The 19,283-nt window shown below is 44.1% G+C and overlaps 2 protein-coding genes across 2 annotated transcripts; one reads left to right on the top strand and one right to left on the bottom strand.

The window, feature by feature from the left end:
- Positions 1-200: 200 nt before the first annotated feature.
- On the top strand, positions 201-1,510 carry LOC6549733. The gene has a single exon (XM_001978602.2). It carries the CDS (start codon positions 331-333, stop codon positions 1,489-1,491), a length of 1,161 nt encoding a protein of 386 aa, XP_001978638.1. The 5' UTR covers positions 201-330; the 3' UTR covers positions 1,492-1,510.
- A 2,577-nt stretch (positions 1,511-4,087) lies between these two features.
- Positions 4,088-18,200, bottom strand: LOC6549832. The gene is given in 6 exon segments (XM_001978601.2): positions 4,088-4,126; positions 4,128-4,154; positions 4,156-4,357; positions 4,412-4,600; positions 16,528-16,722; positions 18,157-18,200. Coding segments are annotated over 6 exon segments (696 nt in total).
- Positions 18,201-19,283: the final 1,083 nt, after the last annotated feature.

The following is a 19,283-nucleotide window of genomic DNA, read 5'->3' as shown; positions in this document are numbered from 1 at the left end:
GTTTTGATAGTATTGTCTCAGTTGCAGAGTCTAGAAACTCACTCTAAAGACCATAATGCTCCGCTTGTAATTCCGTCATAAGCTCTTTAAAAGAATCATATACGATTTATACGCTTACTTGAAAACGTTGAAAAAATGAAGTGCACCAGTAGCTGTTGAAATGAGTTGTCAAAACTGGATTTCGGATTTTGGATTTCGGATTTCCCATTTCATTTACCAACAGTATCATTTCACTACGGGACGTGAACACATAGACCCACACACAATTCTCCTTCTCCACAAAAACGTATTCCGTTGAAAAAAGAATTCCATTTAAAGTTCGATTCTTAAATGGAGAACAGCGCGTACGCCTGCGAGTGCGAGAACGAGTGCGAGTTACCATCGACGTCGGGGGCATCGAGCAAAAGCAGGACCGTAACGGGGCTATCGGCCATCCTGGGCTTCGCCAAGTCGGAGTACTCACTGGAGACCACACCGCAGGCCATGATGGCGGACGGGCGCCGTCTGGAGAACGAGAACGATGGCAACGATACCGATGAGGAGGTGGAGATCTGCTTCACCCGCTTGGGCCTAATGCCCGATCGCGGCAGGCGTCTGTACATGGACTGCAAGCTGTCACTTCCGCCCGGCGGAAGTGTGCCGATGAGCGGCGGAGCGGAAGCCATTGCCGCTGCGCCGCACGAGAGTACCAGTTCGCCGGAAGTTCGCTACGAGCGCTTGAGGAATACTGCAGTCGAGGTGCGAAAGTACTGGACACTGCAGAATGTTGCCATCGCTTGTCCGCTGAGCAACTGCGATTTGGTTTTCATTCCTGGCCAGCTGTTGAGTCACTGCCTGATGCAGCACGAGGAGATTATCACGGTGGAAATGAAGGCCAAGGAGGCCAAGTGCCTGAAGCTCTTAGGCAAATCCCTGCCGGAGGACGGCGGCAAAAGCCACTGTGTGGGTCTGTTGATCTACGAGAGCGGCAGCAGCACGACCAGGAACCTAAATCTACCCCGGATCTACACGGACTGGGAGACCCGCCTACCCGTCCTAATGATGCTGTGGAGGACTTCCTGGGACTCGATGCCCAGCGCACCGCGGGTGACCCACCTCTATATACTCTGGCTGTACTGCCCCCAGGCCCAGTGGCCACTGATGGTGACCGTGGAGACCGGAGAAAACACGCCGGGACTGCCACGTCGGCAGGTGATTCAGACCTGTTGCAGCTCGGAGACCCTGGAGAATTGCGACCTCCTTTCGGACAGTCCGCATTTCATGCGATTCACCCACCGCGAAATGAAGGAGTACACTGGGGACTACACGCAGGACATCGACCTGCAGCTCACTATTCGTGAGGATGAGACTAGAGTGGTGCCGAGTTTCTTCAATCTTCAAAGGGAGGACGCCATCTACGGAGATAAGGTGGAAACAGAACTTACGGAAAACGAGAATATCTCCATCAAGGAGCTGTCTACTGAGAAATCAGAAGACCCTCACACCAACTAATCGCAATTTATCACCAACTTTTTTGGCATAATTTTTTCAAAATTGCTTTACTTTGATGTTGTATCTAAAATTGGTTCTCAAGTTTTTTGTAATATTTTGGATCTCTTTACACTTGGACGAAAGACCATGTTTCATAAGAAATTTAACATATGTGATCTTGCTAAATTTTCATCGAAATTGATCAGTAAATAACAAATTGATTCTTAGAACACAACAATAGTGACAAAGTGCGTGGAAAGTGCCATTTATTTCGTTACTCAGCATCATGGTTGACTTCATTCAGAGCAGACTTAATTATTAAAACAAACCCCTTGATAAATAGTTTTGAAATCAGTCCTTTGAGCTCAAACTTGTGTGCACATTTGAAAGTGCATCATAATTTTGAGTGTAATTGTAATTTCCTCGGTCAGGCTGACAGCTTAATTTAATTATTCTTGAACACAAATGTTGTGGCAAACTCGCCCACTTAACCCGCAGTGTGTTTGCTTGGCCAAAATGCTGTGCGCTGGAAATTTTTCGCTTACGCCGCAGCGTATGCAACATGTTTGCCATGTGGGGCAGGGGCGTCGTGAAAGGGGGAGGGGCTGTTCGGTTTTGGTGTCCAGGTCGTTGGCAGCCATTAGCACAAATGTCGTCGCAAAAGGGGGCGGGGCAGCAGGAGCAGTAACTGCATCAACAACTTTTTAACCAACTTGCCAGCCCAGACTAACAAGACCGCAGAAATTGTGGACAGGGGCGCTGGGGAGCGGGGTTGTGGCGGCAAACTAACTAACTCGATGCTTTCGCCTGGCACTTGTAATGTACCGTTATTGTTGCAACAGCACCGCCGGGGCGGTGGGGTGTGTGGTGGGGGAAGGGGGGTTTTGGCTGCTTTGTCCGCGAAATACTTTTTTTGTCCTTTTTATTCGGTTGCAAAAAATGTAAGCTCAACTTCAGCTGCAGAGATTTTTCGGTCAGCGTTAATGCAGCAGCGCTAACCCCCCGAAGGGGCAGCACCCCCCTCCCTTTGTAGCAGGGCCGCTGAACGCTTTATGAGCAATGCATCCCAGCACTGAGAGAAATGGGGCGAGCTGTTTTCAAGTCATACGAAACTCCGCCCCAAAAGGATTTGGATTTTTTTCTCATTCGATTAACTTGCCTAGATAGATAAATAAACATATTATAAGGACTTGCTAAATCACATCTGTATATATTCTCGTATATCTATCTGTATATACTGGTATCTATCTGATATAAGTCGTTTATTATTGCTTTATTACAGCGGCAAGGTAATAAGTTGAGAGCTCCTAATTGTAGTGCATTCCGGTAACATTTTGTGTTGCAAGTTTGTTTCTTTCGGGCAGTGGAGCCCCGCGGTCAGTTCCATTGCGGTCTGCTCATCTGTGTCCGTGTCTGCCAAGTTTTGGGGCCCCTTGGCTCCGCTTCCGCTTCCCCCTACCCCTCTCCCTCCCCGCAGTCCGGTAAAATAGTTTGAAACTTTTTGTGTATGTACTTCGGAGCACAGGGTCCCCTTCGGACACTTTAAATTGCACACAAATTGGCAGAAATGGCTGTTGCCAGAGTTCCATTTTTGGCCGTTGCCTTTGACAATTTTTTGTCCGCAAAAGTTGCTGTTTTCCACCCAAAAATAAAAAAGAACGCATTTTAATAAAACTAAGACAATAACGACTTTGTGTCTCCCTTTGTTCGCCGCTCTTCCCGGATTTCGTTCAGCCATTTTACTTTTTGTCTAGTCCGGTCTTCGAAAAATTAAGTGCTGCGGTTTGATGCTGTCCAGTGGCAGCCACAGAATAAGTGGCAATTGAGCATTTGATTGGGCAGTGAGTTTGAGAAGTTTGCTGCCACGGCTTTGAGCTTTGAAATATGGCTCGACAATCAGATGGCTGGCTTTAATTATTGTCTCAGCTTTATTTGTATATTTGCGAACTTAAGTGGCGCAGCATTCGGCTATAATGGTTGTACAAATTGAAATTTGTTCGGCTGTCTTGCTGGCCCTTAACAATTAATCATGCAATTGCATTCAATTTATGTATATTTATTATCAGGCCTTGTTGTTCTTCGCTTGAACAGACCAACTAACCAATTAAATGATGCAATTTCAATTGGCATTTACCGAAACAGGCGGCAATTTGCACAAAATGTTGCCTACTTTTTGGGATTGATGCCTTGGGTTTTGAAATCTATTGCTAATACTTCTGCCTGGACTTTCATTGGACTAACAATTTCAGTTTCTGATTGCATGCGTAAATAATTGGCAATACAATTAAATCAGCAAGCTCTGATTAATTAAATTTCTTGTAGGTACTTTATTATTTAACTGCGTTGTGGTCTAATGTGCATGTCAAATATTTATATGCACTATTACCTTTCCTTACTATTGTACAATAGTTATTGTATTAAAGCTTACAGTCATGGTAGGTCATTTTGAATACTAAATGTTGGGTTTTGTAAGCGGTGCAATCGCATTGTAAATGAAGTTGAGTAACTTGAGTGATAATGAAGGTTGTCGTTGAAATAATGTATTTATATTAGCAACAGAAAGTATAATTGAATGTATTTCTATTCAATGTCCCACACACACTTGCCCAATAAAACGCTAATCTTGTTTTCGTTGGCAAGTCGGAATAACGCACAAAATAATCTATCAAATGTGGCCATTTATATGCTGGTAACTGGTAATTTCTGGGTCACTTGCCCGGCCACGTTTCTCCGGAGCTTCGGAGCTCCAGTGCTCCGCCATCCGCCATCCACAGGAGCAGGAGCAGGAGCAGGACAATAAACGGCAGCAGTCACCCTTTGTCCGGAGTCCTCAGACCTGCGACCCGTGTCCTTTTCCCCGGACCTCTGCTCTTTTGCGCCGAGCAGGCTGCATGAATTACGAGGTTAATTAGAAGTTTGACACGAGGCAAGGGGCACTTACAATATGTACATGGAATAAATATATATGCGCACACATGGTCCCACAGTGGAGGCTGTAGTCCGGATTCCGGATTCTGGATCCTGGGCGCAGGATCCAGGATCCTGGTTCCGGGTAACTGGGGCAGGAGCAGCTGTCGTTGCAGTTCGAGGCACGTACGTGGCGTGCACACACTCACGCACGAATGGTGGCCTGCATAAATAATGCAAGAGTGTGAAAAGACACACACGCACACCCACACCCACACACACATTGACGCTGGACAACATTTGCTTAGCTTGGCAGGCAGCAGTTTTCAATATCAGCCTAGCAACTGGGAAATGGAAAAGGTGTGGGGGACCTTCACACTCACACTGCCACGCCCATTTGGCCAGCTTGCACTTGTTTATCATTTATTAGTGCAGTCGGAAAATCTGTTTCAGCTCCTTCTACATTTCACATTGTTTGTCTTCTGTATACTCGCTCTACATGTTTTTCTACCATTTCTACCCAGCATTTGCCAGATTTTCATTTTTTTTAGATTTTCACTCCTGCTGACACTTTTGCTGGCTGCTGAAAATGTTAAATTGAATGTGGCAAAGGTATTTAGCACGATGGAAATAGTAAATGTAATCGGAGCCAACGAAATTGTAGTTTTAAACGAAGTTTGTGTCGTTCTGTGCTGCAATTTAAGGCGTTTAAAAAGTATTTCTTTATAGTTTTGATTATTTTAAATGATCCATCCATTTTACAAGCAAAGTGCTTGTACATCTGCGTAGATCGGCAACCTCATCAAAGGGGTTCAGTCTTCTGCACTTAATCCTAGTTGTTTGGGCCTTAATTATTCGACGCCTTCCAAGCTGTAAACCAATTTAACGCCACTTGAAGATTGCACAAATTCGTGACACCCGAGGCAAACCGTTTTTAATGATGTTTGCAAATTTAATGCGTTCTTTAATTTAATAAATATAAATGCAGGCGCAGCAATTCAATTTCATAACCAGAAGTGGAGGGCACACACAGACTGCCACACACACACACACACACACACGCACACACAATTGCAGCTGCAATTGCAGTCGTATGCAGCATGTGCAGCATGTGTGCATGTGTGTGGGTGGGTGTGCACCTCGTTTCTTGTTCGGCTGATAAAGTTCATTTACCTTTTGGCGTTTATCTAAATGTCCTCTCTCTTTCTGGCTGCCTCGCCCCGTCTCCCTCTTGCAGTGGCAAAAGTGTAATTGTCTATCTTATGCTTTACATTTGCACACAGATACACATGTGCACTGGAAGAAGTAAGTGCATACATGTCAAAATCACGTCAAAATCCATTTTTAGCCTGAGGACTTTGAATGGGAGTTCCTTATATTCGCAAACAGCTATTTTTTTAAAATATATACAGCCACATGCAAACGTTAATTTGGAATTAGTTATACCTGATATATTTCATTTTTTCGAGTGCACAGAAGCCAGCTTTAACTTTGTTTGCTTGTTTGCATTTGGCAATATGCCTGAGCAGACTGTCTAAGTCTCTTTCTCTTAGTGTTTATGCCTCTGTGTGCGTGTGCTCTTGAGTGTGTGTGTGTGGGTGTGGGTGTGCGTGTATGTGAGTGCTCGAGTGTGTGACAGCGGGTCATGCCAACGTCTTCCTCTTCTTCGCCGTTTCTGCAACTGCCATTTTCGCGCAATTTGAACTTGGTTTTATGGCCGAGTCGAAGCCAAAGTCACAACAGAATGAAATGCACAAAATTACACAAAACTTGGATGGGTAAAGTTTTCATTTTGGGTTTTCGTCGAAAACATTTCAAGTTTAATGGGGATACTAAAGCTTGTGTTGCCAGAAGCTGACCGCCGCTTTTCTGAAAATTAATTTCCACTGACATTTCATGTTCTGATCTCAACTGAATTACATTTTGTGGGCCTGCAACCAATTCGTGTTGCAATATCAGCGCATTAAAATTGAAAAACTAAACAGCATTTTGAATTAATTTATTATACTATTTAGGAGCAAAATAGTTTTGGTTTCTCGCGTGCCACAGCAAATGTGCTGTAATTATTCATGTCGCTTAGGTGAAAAGGAAAAACCAATGGAATGCCGACTTAATAAAGGCTTTCATAAATATGAACACTATCCCTTGCAATTTACGCATTCGGTTTTTAATTTCGAGCTTGTTTCGCTCTCGATTCAATTTCCATTTTCAATTTGATGCAATTAGCTGAAGTTCTGTGCAGAAAGCGAACGTATAAATTGAATTTAATTTGCTACCCAGCCAGTTCACCCACTTCACCCATTCCCCATTCCCCATTTAATGCAGGCCCAAAGGTATATATTCGCATACATATATATATTTATTCGCACAAATATCGGGCATTGTGCGGTTGGTGCAGTTAACATTTATTGCTTTTTCATACCTTCACGCTGTTAAATGAAATGTTTTATTTCCCATTTCGCAGGGGGCTTTCCATGGGGGTGCGGTGCAAGCGGCATGGAAACCCTCTTGGCATTCCATTTCAATTTCACTTGAAAATGCACTTCGAATCGCACACAGGCACAAGCACATCGAATCGCGAGCCACTCGGAAATCAGAGAAATCAGAGAAATCAGAGGAGCGCGCGGCCAAACGCAATTACACGGTCCCGGCTGCCATGGGTTAAGGGCCCATCGTGGGGCTAAGGGATGGGGGAGGGGCAATGGAGATGGAGCTGTAGCTGGAGATGGTCCATATAAAGCATTGGCAAAACTTCATTACTAATTCCATTTGCAGCACAAATTTACCCACATATGCTCGCAAACGCCGTTGGAAATTGTACGCAATTTATTTTTTAAATCTCATCTGCAGATGGGCGGTCTTCAAAGGGGGTGGTATTCGTAGGGGGTGCGGTATTCGTAGGGGTGCTGGTTCGGTGGCATTTGAGGGGGGAGGGCTTCTGTGGTGAGCTAGAGTTCAATTTCGGAAATCAAAGGGAAAATGGCTATAATACCGGCGGAAAAAAAGAAGTTGGAATTTTAGCTTCAGTTTAATTTTCATTTTAAGTTCAATTTGAATTTCCATTTTAATTGGCTCTGATAAAACATTGCACCTCCATATAATTTGAACAAATTGCACACGGTTTTGGTTTGAGCAGAGCTCGAAATAAGAAAGTATTTCCGCCCATCTACTGCTCATCATATTTTCCTGTCACGGATTTTCCAGCCCGAAATTCAAGTGGAAAACGGCGAAGGGTTCGCGAATTTATTCATCAATTTGAGATGCCATCCCGCGGTTTAATCAATTGTTGCCGGTCCCTGTTTTTCGCTCCAGCCGACTATTTCCCCGGCAATATCTCCTCTATCGCTTCTTTCGCCTCCCTGGAGCCGCTTTCCCCCAGTTTTCCATTGCTTTTCCTTTTGCTGCTCACGATTTGGTGCACCCAATCGACCCATAAACCCAGTTATTTACTTAGAAGCGCCTTTTAACATTTTTTTTGCCACTGCTCCGCTGCCGCTGCTTCTTCTTCTTCTACTGCTACTGCTACTGCCGCTGTTGCTGTTGCTGTTGCTGTTGCAACGGTTTAATGGCAGCTCGGCGTCGCAGTCGCGGCTCAGCCGACGTCGCTGCTGCTGCAGTCGGCTTTTTGCATTAAATCAACGCGCGACCACTGCCAACAATAATCAACAAAACAGAGCGCACAGTGAAAACTTTGGCCGCAATAAACGCCGGCACCACCCACTGCACTTCCCAGGCCCAGGTTTTCCACCTCCTCCTGCACTGAAAAGAAATTCGGAATCGCTTGCATTTAAAACGTGTATCGTATGGTTTTCTTCATCGATTTTTTCATACTGGCACTTTTGTATATTACTGTGATTGTGATTGTAAAACATGGCCAATTCTAAAGCTGAATTGAATTTAGCTGACCAAAATTACATATCCACCATAAAATCGAACATTGAACTGAATTTTGTGCAGTGCATCTAGCCCACTGCTATGCAGTGCAACCAATCTCAATTGCAATTCGAACTCCAATACGAGAATTCGTTTCAATTTGTTGGTCACCCAACATCCACCGCCCCTTTTTGTGTGGCACCAACCGCAGCGGAGGGGAGGGGGCTTGATTTCTGATGGGGGCAGATAGTTGGGCTGGGTGGGTGTCTACCATCCTGCCAAGAATTGATTCGCGCCAACTCGCGCCGCATGCAAATAAGGTCAACGTGCGCTGGCCAAAAGCCGGCAGTCAGTCAAGGAGCGGCTGAGACGAATGCGACTGAGCCAGCGGCCCATTTCGGCGGTGCACTGTGGGAAAAACTGTCGAAGGTGGATCGAATTTATTTAGAGAAACTTTCAGCCAGCGCAGCTGAGTAGAACAGCTTCTAGGCCGCGCTGGATTTCAAACAATTCAATCAAGTGCAAAGCGCTTCTTCTCTTCCTTTGTAATGTAGCACCCAATTAATAACTAATTTAAGCATACGGACTGCTTCTTTTCTCGCAGTGCACCCAGGCCGGAAAGTATGCAACACTGCGCCAACCGCTTGACTGAGTGACGGTTGATGTATAGAAGGGTGGCAAGGGTGCCGTTTGGCTGGTTCCGTGGATGGGTGGCTGGGTGGATGGGTGGCTGGGTGGGTTAGTGTCGGTTGCCTTGTCTGTGGCGCTTGTTTGCCACGTTGCCATTTGGCACATTTCGAATGAGCGAACGAACGAATGAGCGTGCCACAGAACAAGATGAACCAGCGGAAGGGGAATAGGAATTTCTCTTTGGTCTTTGCCGTTGTTGTGCAATTGCAAACATTTAGCATGGCGACCTAAAACAGTTGGCACACAAACGAACACGCTAGAAGCGGGAAAAGCGAGGAGAGGTCTTCAAAATGGCGCAAAAAGAAAGTAGGGAAATTGTGGGCGAGGGAAAAGCTGCCAGGGGAGGGACCATAAATTCAAATCGAAATGAATAATTGAGTCAGCTTCAATGACCACCAAGCTTAATGATTCTTTGAGCCAAATGCAATGAAGCCAAATAAACATTTCCAAATGGAATTATTTAAAATCTAGAAAGCGTTCTATAGTTTTGGCGCCCAACGCGGGGCTTTGTTAAAAGAGCTCTTTTAGGCCGTGCAGCATAAAGCTGGTTTTTAATCCTTAGAAAACCCCTTAATATTCCACCGTTGAGTAATTAAATACGTATGCAAAATGCATGAAAAACATTCATTTATTCACACTTATACTTGAAAAGCAATGCATTTTGCATCGATATGTTCGTTTTCCGACAGAGCTGGCAATTTAATTAAAGCCATGTACCATTTATTGCATAAACACCTAGAGCCATGCAAAAATTGCTATGTATTAAATGAATAAATGAACTGGGGTGCACAACCATCTTCACTTCATACATATTTTCGTATTTATTTGGGCTCGGGCTGCGAATAAAATTTCCCCACGCACTTGGCGACCTGGCTGAAATTCACAAATCAACAAATTTGAGATTTAAATTCTGTTTACCCACCACACAAAATCCCGCACCACTTTTCCCCTTATCCGCAACCTGTTAATGGCTTGCATATTCATTCATACAAATCTCATAATGGATAGTGCGAAAGAGATAGCCTGTGTGGGTGCAAGGGAGATGGGAGAGTGTGACAGGTGGACTGGCAGCGGGAGGCAGAGAGGGATAAGTGCATTCTAATGAAAAGCATTTAAGACAAAATCAACAACAGAATTGGCCAAAAATGGAAGCAAATCCAACAAATGGCAGGTGCTAAAACTCGGTGGATTTGGACTAGCATATGTGCTTTTTGGAATTTGTGAGTGCAATTTAGTTTCTGCGCCTGGTGACAATCAATAAAATCAGAAGCCCGTTGACATATCCTTCCCCTGTCATTGAATTGCCATTGAATCTTATTGAACGAGGCGAGTGGAATAGCACAGTTATTAGCTTCTACTACTCACTTTCAATGGAGTCATACAGAAAATTAGTACATCAGGTTGTGCAGTGTATTTCCATTATTGGCTTGGCGTACAAGCTCCATTTTCAATTCGTTGCCACAGCACGTGAAATGGATCAAAATGCGCTCTATTTGGCAACAACAATGGGCGCAAGCAGGAATCTGTGGCGGGGTAGGAAACTGTGGGAAACTGTGGGAAACAGTGGGAAAGTGGAAAAGTGGGGGCTTGTTAAGCCCTGTAAGTGGAACACCAAGAGCATGGAAAACCGAGAGGCAGGGAGTACTCTCGCTTCGTTTCAATCAATTAAGCGCCAATAATTAATTCAATTGATTTCATTTCAACCGGCTTCGCAGTCTCCCCATCCCCCAACCACTCAAATCCCCACGAAGCGCCACAATGTCGCGGGTGTCGAGGGTGGAAATGTCGAGGGTAAAATTGTAAGCTGCCGAATGTCTTAGGCCATTTCAATCTCGAGCGCCATTAATTCATTTTAAAATTTATGGCTTACAAATTTGCGTCGTTGCGTTCATTGGGAAAGCCAAGCCACCATATAAAAGTACAAATTAATATTAAGCTCACACATTTCAAAGTGAAATATTAACAAATTTGTAAATGTGTATTTCTCTGTTAGTGCTGCAGGGAACCACTTTGGCCAACAAGGGACACATACTGCGTATGTGTGATAATCCCTAAATCCTTGCGGTAGGCCTTTATAATCATTTTTACAACCTTCATTTTGAAACGCCAGCAGTGAACCACCCTACGGCTTGAATATGTATATTTTATAAATTATTGCAGATATATTTTTCGGTCTTTTGCGGTAATTTAATGGCTTCGACAGCTGCTCGGGGACCGAGTTCCGAATTCGTTTGGGGGAGTTTAATGGCAGGGATTTTGGGAAGGAGGCTCTGTGAAAATATACTCGAATCGAGGCGAAGCATAGTGAAGCGTTGGGAATTTATGAAATTATTTCATGAAAATCCCAGCCTTCGCACACTAATTCCACACATCTGAATCTGGCTTAGCATCTACATACTTGTCAGCGTTTAATATGAAATAATTTCTTTCTGTTTGCCCTCTTTTTGCCCATTTATCCAGCAAGTGAAATCTTTTCGGCCAACAACTTCATAAATTCTCTCTCTCTCTTGCCGTTGCAGGTAAATGGTAAATTCCCACAGCAAAGACGACTCCACTCGAGACTTTTGTTGAATGTAAGCCAAAAATCCATTTACATAATAAGATACCAGAGAAATTCGAGCAAAACAACGAGGCAAGCGAGGCAACAAGACAAATATGGACAGTGAACTCGGTTCGACTAATGCCACATAAGTCATGCATATGTGACTCACTCTTGAATTTGGCAACAAAATTAACAAAACATAAATCGTGCCAAGGCACTTTACATGACAGAGAAAGGCACAAGTGCTCGCATATATTTCATACATAAAAATAGAGGGAAAAGATTTAGCAGCCGCATGAAATGGGCACTTCCATTCGCATTCATAAATATTTAGGTCTTCATTTCAAGCACAATTTCCCCATTTGTAAGATTTAAGCAAGTTTTGTTTCATTTTCCGTTGGATTCTATATAATCAAAGTTACGTTCGTTAATAATTTAATTTTTAGGAATTTTCAACAACACATTTCCCCACACCATAAGCAGGTATCGAAGCGAACTTTCTGCAAAATTCGGAGAGCGTAATTTCCAGAACTTGTGCAAAGAAACCACAAGACTCAACCCAATATAACCCAGTTTTGGAAAGATATATGTAGATATATACTCTGAAGATGTATGTGTGTACCTCTGAAGGGCCAACTTGGGCTTGTGCTTCCATCATCTATTCGAACATTCTTCAGTCCTCAGGCTGGAAACGTAACTTCGACTCTCAGACGCAGCCATTACTCTTTCGACCCCCAAAAGCCCCCTTCCGACGACGCCACTGCCGTACACTTGAGCCCCTCGCCGTTGGGGGCGCCACTTTAAAAGGCAAAGCGAAGGAAGAAAAAATTCACACTATAAAATCATAAATTACGCCATTTAAGTGGGTCAAATGGAGGCATTTGTGCGGAAGACACCCCGCTAAGGGGTTTTCCAGGGGGGTGGGGGTGCTGTGGTGCTGTGGCGCTTGCTTGGGCTACGCCTGTGGGGGGAGGGGGGTTGGCAGGACTAAGAGGATACAACGACTGCGGCGTTTTCCATGTTACTGGGTCACTGCAGGCACACACAAATTGCGGTGAAAGGGGGGGAGGGTTTCAGATCGGTTTGTGGAGGGGGGAGGGTCGTCGATATAAATGAGCAATGTTAGGCCTGCCAAATTGCCCCCTCTACTCGCCCCTTACCCCGGACGCCACTGGTTTGTTGTTAAGTAAAAGAAGCCGCAATAAAACAAACGAAAAATGGAAAGCGAAACGCCAGCGGAAAGCGGCAAAGGGGAAATGGGAAACCGAACGCGGACGACGTCATCGTACTATAGTTGTTCTTTTTGCTTTTGTTGCCACAGTGGCAATTATTGCAAAACAAGAAGGACCCCCTCCCCTACGGCGCCCCTGCTGCATCGACCTTGTCAGCGTTTTTCGTCTTCTGCTGCAGTCACGTTGACAATTTTTCCAATTGCAGTTTTCCACAGCGAACAGCAAAAACTTCGCCTTTAGCAGTAATCAGTTAACGGAGGGGGCTGCCGGAAAAATGGAAAACGGAAAATGGCAACCGACGACCAAGAGACCTAATCAATAATGTTGGCTCTGCTTTCTATTAGTTGCCTCCAAACGGGGCATGTTGCACGTAAGGTATATTTGTCTATTAAATATCCATTGGTCTGGTAAGCGCTGCATGTGTAATCGATTTAGTTATGATTGCATGTGTATATGAATTACTGTCTTTAAGTGTATTAATTCAATACCAACGATTTTGCAGATTTGTGGCTCACTGGAAAATCATTGTAGTGAAAAGGGGTATAAGTATGGGCATATTCTGGTAATCTTTTATTGATCCTTTGAATATTCAGTTGCAGTTTAATATTCTGCAGTCAATCTGAAGGTTCCAGGCAAAAAACAAAGTCGAACTGCGAACATTCAAGGAACTCCACATTGTAATGCAAATATTTCCATAGGTATATATTTCAAAATGTATCTCAACATATAACTCCACATTTTAATGGCAAAGTTTCCATCGGAATATATTGTTTGCCTACCACAGTTGCATCATTCCAATCATTCCGTTTATACATCCAATAGAATTTTACATTGGTTTCTATAGTTTACAAATATTTCCCAAGTAAAGACGGATAGGAGTCGCAGGGTATAGCAGCCTTCACTTTTCACATTTGTTTCTGGCTCGCCGCAGTCGGAATTTCATTAGCCCAGCTCGAATGGGGAAGTGGGGAAAAGCTGGGAAACAGAGGCCTCACTTGATTCGCTTTCATGTTCAGGGGTCGTCCTAGCCCCCCAGTACCCCCTTTTCGTGTGTCATGTCACGGCTGACTGAAGGGAGTTGCGAGTGTCGAGGGTTATGGCTCATATGTCGCTGGCTTTACATTATTTCCCAGCGATTTCCCCCCTGCAGCGCCCTTGACCCCAATTGATGGTAATTTAGCTCACTTTTTCCTGGGTTTTCCTCCTATTTTCTTATTTTTTGATGCTGTTTTTTTCTTTTTTTTCTGATGAGCGAGTGTCCCCACAGTGAAAAAGTGACAGGAGAGCTGAGATATTTGCATGTCACACGGCTTAGATGTCGGAAAATACTTGGAGCACAAGGTCGGTCGATCTGAATCGGAAAAATGCCTTCCTAAACTGGGAATACCAGATCTCTGCCTCTTAGCTCATTGTTTTCAAGACCAATTTCCTTTTCTCTCATAAGCCCTGTTTCAGATTATGGTTTAATTCTGTTTTTGTGAGGCATTCCTATACTTTTTTGCTCATTTCATTAAGTGTCTGGTTTGAGCAACCCATAAATTCTTACCCATTAACAATTTGTTTTTGCTATTTTCAGATTGCCATATTCAGTTAAATTAGCCGTCCAAAGCACTTCCACTATCACGCAATTTATTTCGCATTTTATTTAGTGCATTTGCTAGAAGCGTTTAATGCGGCTTAAATTTCGCATCGACTTATCAACCATCTTTGTCTAACTATGCAAATGATATATGCACAGCATGTCCATGTGTGCTTGTGTGAGTTTGTGTGTTGGTGTGTGTTGGTGTGTGTCGGTGTGTGGCCATATACCACTGATATCTGGCTCACTAATCTTAGATACAAACAATATATTCAAATAGCGACCTAGATCCTTGCTTAACGTTCGAACAACAGCCACAAAACCAACAAGGATGGCGATAATAATAACAATGCTCGGAGTGAGCGAGAGGGCAGGAGTGGCGGTCAGAGGGAGAGTGAGAGGGAGATAGGCCCACGAAAAAGAGGGCGAAATATTTCACAAACTACACTCCAAATGAAATGTGGCCCACAATGGTTTTCCTCACTCTCTGCTAGCCATTTGCATTTTTGCTTTCCGGAAATCGGACTAAGAAAGTGGGCGAATGTCAGTGCAAGGTGCAAGGGAAATAAGTGGCAAATGAAAATCTACTACTCCCGAAAATTGTGCAACCGCAAAATGAAATAAGTAGGGCAGAAATTAACGCTATTGAGGTTTCTGAAATGGTAGTTGGATTAAACCCTTGAGGAAGTCCCTCAATGTAGTGAATGAAACAAACCATATAAAAATCATTTTACTACCTACATATGTGCATATATCCACGTCTTAATTGGAAACATTTTTAAAAAAGATTTGGCACATGCAGAAGTCTCTTTAAATTTATAAGAATTTATAAGGATTTATAAAAGCATAAATAATTTACAATAATCAGCTTTAGTTCTATGGAAATCTTTTCTTTGTACGGCTGCCAGAATGACTACATGGTGACTCATTTGTTCCACAGTTGGCGCTATGGAGTTAGCCAACATATCCACACTGTAATAGCCCCCATTCCGCCCCAAAATAAACTTGGCTCTAGCACTCCATTCGCATAATTCCGGCCCTCGAAACCGCGAGTGAGAACATTAAATTAATTTAAGTGGCTCACTTGCTCCCATCGAAACAATTGTCAGTGCATTAATGCCAAGTACATCAAGAGGGGAATACCCCCCAAAAGCAAATATGGCGAGATGGCCAAGATGGCGATGGTTGGCAGGAAACGGAAACGGGCCAAGTCTCGACGAGAATCCATTTCCATGTGCTTGGGGTCTGCCTGTGGGATTGCCTGCAATTGTGCGGGGAAAAAGAAAACAGAAGCATAAAATCAAATTACAAACTAATATTACTCACAGTGCGTTTACTTTTCCGTATCGTTAGTTTTCACTGTCAATTGACAAAAGAACAAAATGAAATGGTGTGCTTTCCTTTTTCGGGGGCGCTATTCAGGGGGTTGGGCGCTGGAAACTGCAGCAGCGGCGGAAACATAAAGCAAGACAAAAGAAGGGCCAACAGGATGGGGCAAACAAAACACAAAGGAGAAACAAACATGAAACAGCAAGAAAGCCAGTTATGCATGTGTTGGTTGGGTTTTCCAAGGGAGCGGGCGGTGCGGCTCCAAACAATGCCACAAATAATGTAACGAAAATTGTGTCGACGTCATCGATACGCAAAAATGACGCGAAACCCCTCAAGCAACCCCAAATAGTGTGGCATATTCGAAGCAAAGATGTTCTATACAGGGTGCTGTTCTAATGGGTATCACCACATTTAAGGATGTATCCAAATCGAAATTGCTCTTGCTTTTAGCTAGTATATTTTTAAAATTGAAAGATTTATTGTTGAAACCCTCATTTCATTGATTTTCATCAGATGAGCTAAGAAAACGTATTATACAATATTTAGCTAGGGAAAAGCCACGGACGATTTGAGAACTGGAAAGTGGGCAGGGTATTCGATTGATTGGCCTTCTTTAATCTTTATTCCCTGTTTGGCTTGCATGTTGGTTTGTTGTAACACACACACCCACACACACACACACACATTTATGGCCATGTACGTATACATTATGGAAACGGGGCCAGCAGGCATCAAAAAATCACGTATACGTCAGCGCGGCCGGCGGCGTCGTTGGAGCTTATCTGGTTTTCTGTTCTGTGTTGCCGCTGCTCCCATAATCGCACAGGCCATAAAAAACGCATTGTTTATGCGACGTAATTGGACACCATCGAATCGCCCGCCGCCCGCCGCCCACCACCCACACGCATTTGGTCATCATTGGATCTTCGGTGCGACCATTTTCAATGCCATTAAAAGCGGCTATTGGGCGCGTGTCCGCACAAAAGGGCGGCGGTGGCGGCGGTTGTGGTGGTGCCACGCCCACTGCCCCCGGAGACAGCCCCTTGTTGTTCGCTAATCCTTCGCGTACTTTATGCTGTTCACTTGGCTTGGCAGAGCTGCCAAAAACCCAAAAGAAAATGAAACATCCCCAGGAGTCCGGCGATTTACAGGCCGATTTCCGGCCTAAACAACAATAAAGAACAACGGGTGGGGAATTAAACTTTTCACGACACCAAAAAATGAAACCCTGGAAATATAAAGTTAAGAATCGCATAGCCCGACGATTCGATACCTCAAAGTAGGTCAAAGTCTTAGCACTAAAAGCCCAAATATAATCCTAATTATTTGTTTTCGCTTAATATTCATAGCCATATCGTATGAAACTTTTACGTGTTCCGTTTAATATTATTAAATGAGCTATTGAATAAAATTTGTGCAAAAAAGTCTAGTGAAAATGAGATAATTCCTTTAAAATTCATGCATTTCGGGACAATTATTTTCATTTTCGGCCAGCCTAACGCGGTCGAAACGCACTGTATCAAGTGTGGCCAAAAAAGATCCTTCTGCAGTTTCGGTTTCAGTTTCAGCTTATGGAAATGGCTTATCGGGAGCGAAAGAGTGGGCTGCCACTGGCCGGAAAGAGATAGACAACTTGGCAAACAAGTTTTGAAGCGATTTTCGCTTTAGTTTATGTTGGCACATAATTTCATCCGCCTCTCTCTTTTCCTCCGTTTTTTTCTTGCTTTCCTTTTTTTTGCATAATTTTTCGTTTTTGGCAAATATTTTGCCTGGCATCCAAACTTTCTGTCCACACACACAGACACACACACCCTGGCTCATATACACACACGCATCGAACTCGTCGAAAATTTCAAATTAAAATTCTGCAAAGTTTGCCATGTTCTTGTGTGTGTTTGTTAGTGGGTTTGTGTTTGGGCAAACACTGCGCATAATTCTGCTCAAATCTTTGACAAATATTTTCGCATGCTAATTTCACGTGAGCGAGAAGCGGCCCAAATACCAAAAAGGCACATGAAACTTTGTTTGCCGCCACTTGCCTCTGCTTTTTTTGTTGGCCAGAGTCCTTGAAGCCACCGCTGGGCGTGCCACCGCCCACCGCGCACCGCCCACCGCGCACCGCCCACCAATTGGACCAAAGGATTTATTGTTGCATAATCAAATTCCTGGGGATAAAACAAGCCAAGAAAATTGTCAGCGTTCCTCAACTTTTAACGCTCTCCCTCTCAAATTTTTGGTTGAGCCGTAGGGCATCTCGGCAAAAGGGGGCGTGGCCGGCTGAACTATTCACAAACTTGGCAAGAAAATAGCTGAGATACTTGGCCTGGTAAAACTCTTCTACATCGCCGCTTTCCGTCTCTGAATGAAGAGCTAAGCAAACGAAAATGATGGCGAAAATTTTGACTAAGTCGCGGGTACAGTGAACTCTGGCTGAGGAAGGAAGCACACGTACTCGATATTGTATCCAGAATATTAGGTGATCTGGCATACAAACTATTGTGACTGTAACGAGTTTCATGGTGGAGACCCACTTGAAAAACTCCTTCTTTAAGTTGAGCGCCTTGAGTTTCGCCATTTTCGTGCTTTTAAAGCCGGAAAGTTCGCATTTCCCGTTGCGCGACTTTAATTACAGCTGGTTTTCCGGGTAGGCGGGGGAAAAATGGGTGGGAAACTGGGTGGTTAATGGGCGTTGCCTTCGAATGGCTCTAAAACCGAGCTCCAAGAAGCATTCCTTCAGCCCGGCACAAAATTACACACAGCACCACCTATTTTGGCCACCTAAATTACGCCTTTCCCCTTGCACGTAGTTAAAAACTTTTCGTTTGCAATTTTTCTTGAGCTGGCAGAGCCATTATTTCTGGCATTTGCCCCCTGAATCCCGATTCGTGAACCCATAGCCATCCCCCCCACCAGCCCCCCAAAAATGGGCAGCATGTGCAACGTGAGCGTCAACCAAAAAAAAAACTCTTTCAATTCCCAGAGTCGAGGGTAAATTTAAATGCGGCTTCGTCTGCTTTTTTGCTTCCTGCACTATTTTTGGGGGTTAATGTAGAAACTTGTGCACCAGAGAAAAAAAACCATCTGTCAGGGTTAAAACCATGTCTGGCAGAAAGCGGGTTAAAGTGGGGGCGAAAAAGCAAAAAAATAGAAATAAAGTAAGCTGGAAACCCCCCAGAGAAAGCTGACAAATCTAAAGGAATTGCCTCCGAAAACTTTTGGATTTGTGTCAGCAAATCTCCATCTCTCTCTCTTGCTCTCTTTCTCTGTCTCTTTCACATAGCCATCTATTTCCGGCTCACTCTACCATCTTTTTCGTCCACTCGCATGCGAGTTTAATTTTTGCTTTCAAAAACAAGACTGGTCGCAGAACGCATCAATCAACGGACAGAGATTGATGTGTGTCCACAGGCGGGTTAACATAAGCCACCTCCACCTCCCCCTGCCCCTGCCCCTGCCCCCCGCCGCCCGCTTAATTAGTCAGAAAGAGAGGGGACGAGAGGCAGTGAGCGAGATGGAGAAAAGGCAAATCAAATCCTTGGCCAAAAGAGCAGAATCATTCTCGATTCCCAGGCAATTCTATTACCAATAATTGAAACTTAAGCATGCCATTAGCTTTTGCTTTAGTTGGCTCCCAGGACATAATTCCCCCTCCCACCCT

This window comes from Drosophila erecta, unplaced genomic scaffold, assembly GCF_003286155.1.
Source record: "Drosophila erecta strain 14021-0224.00,06,07 unplaced genomic scaffold, DereRS2 tig00000126-arrow-pilon, whole genome shotgun sequence".
NCBI classification, from domain to species: domain Eukaryota; kingdom Metazoa; phylum Arthropoda; class Insecta; order Diptera; family Drosophilidae; genus Drosophila; species Drosophila erecta.
This window is presented reverse-complemented; position numbering and strand designations above follow the sequence as displayed.

Bases quoted from the DNA above. Each gene is read 5' to 3' on its own strand.
- LOC6549733 (XM_001978602.2), top strand. From the start codon at position 331: ATGGAGAACAGCGCGTACGCCTGCGAGTGCGAGAACGAGTGCGAGTTA.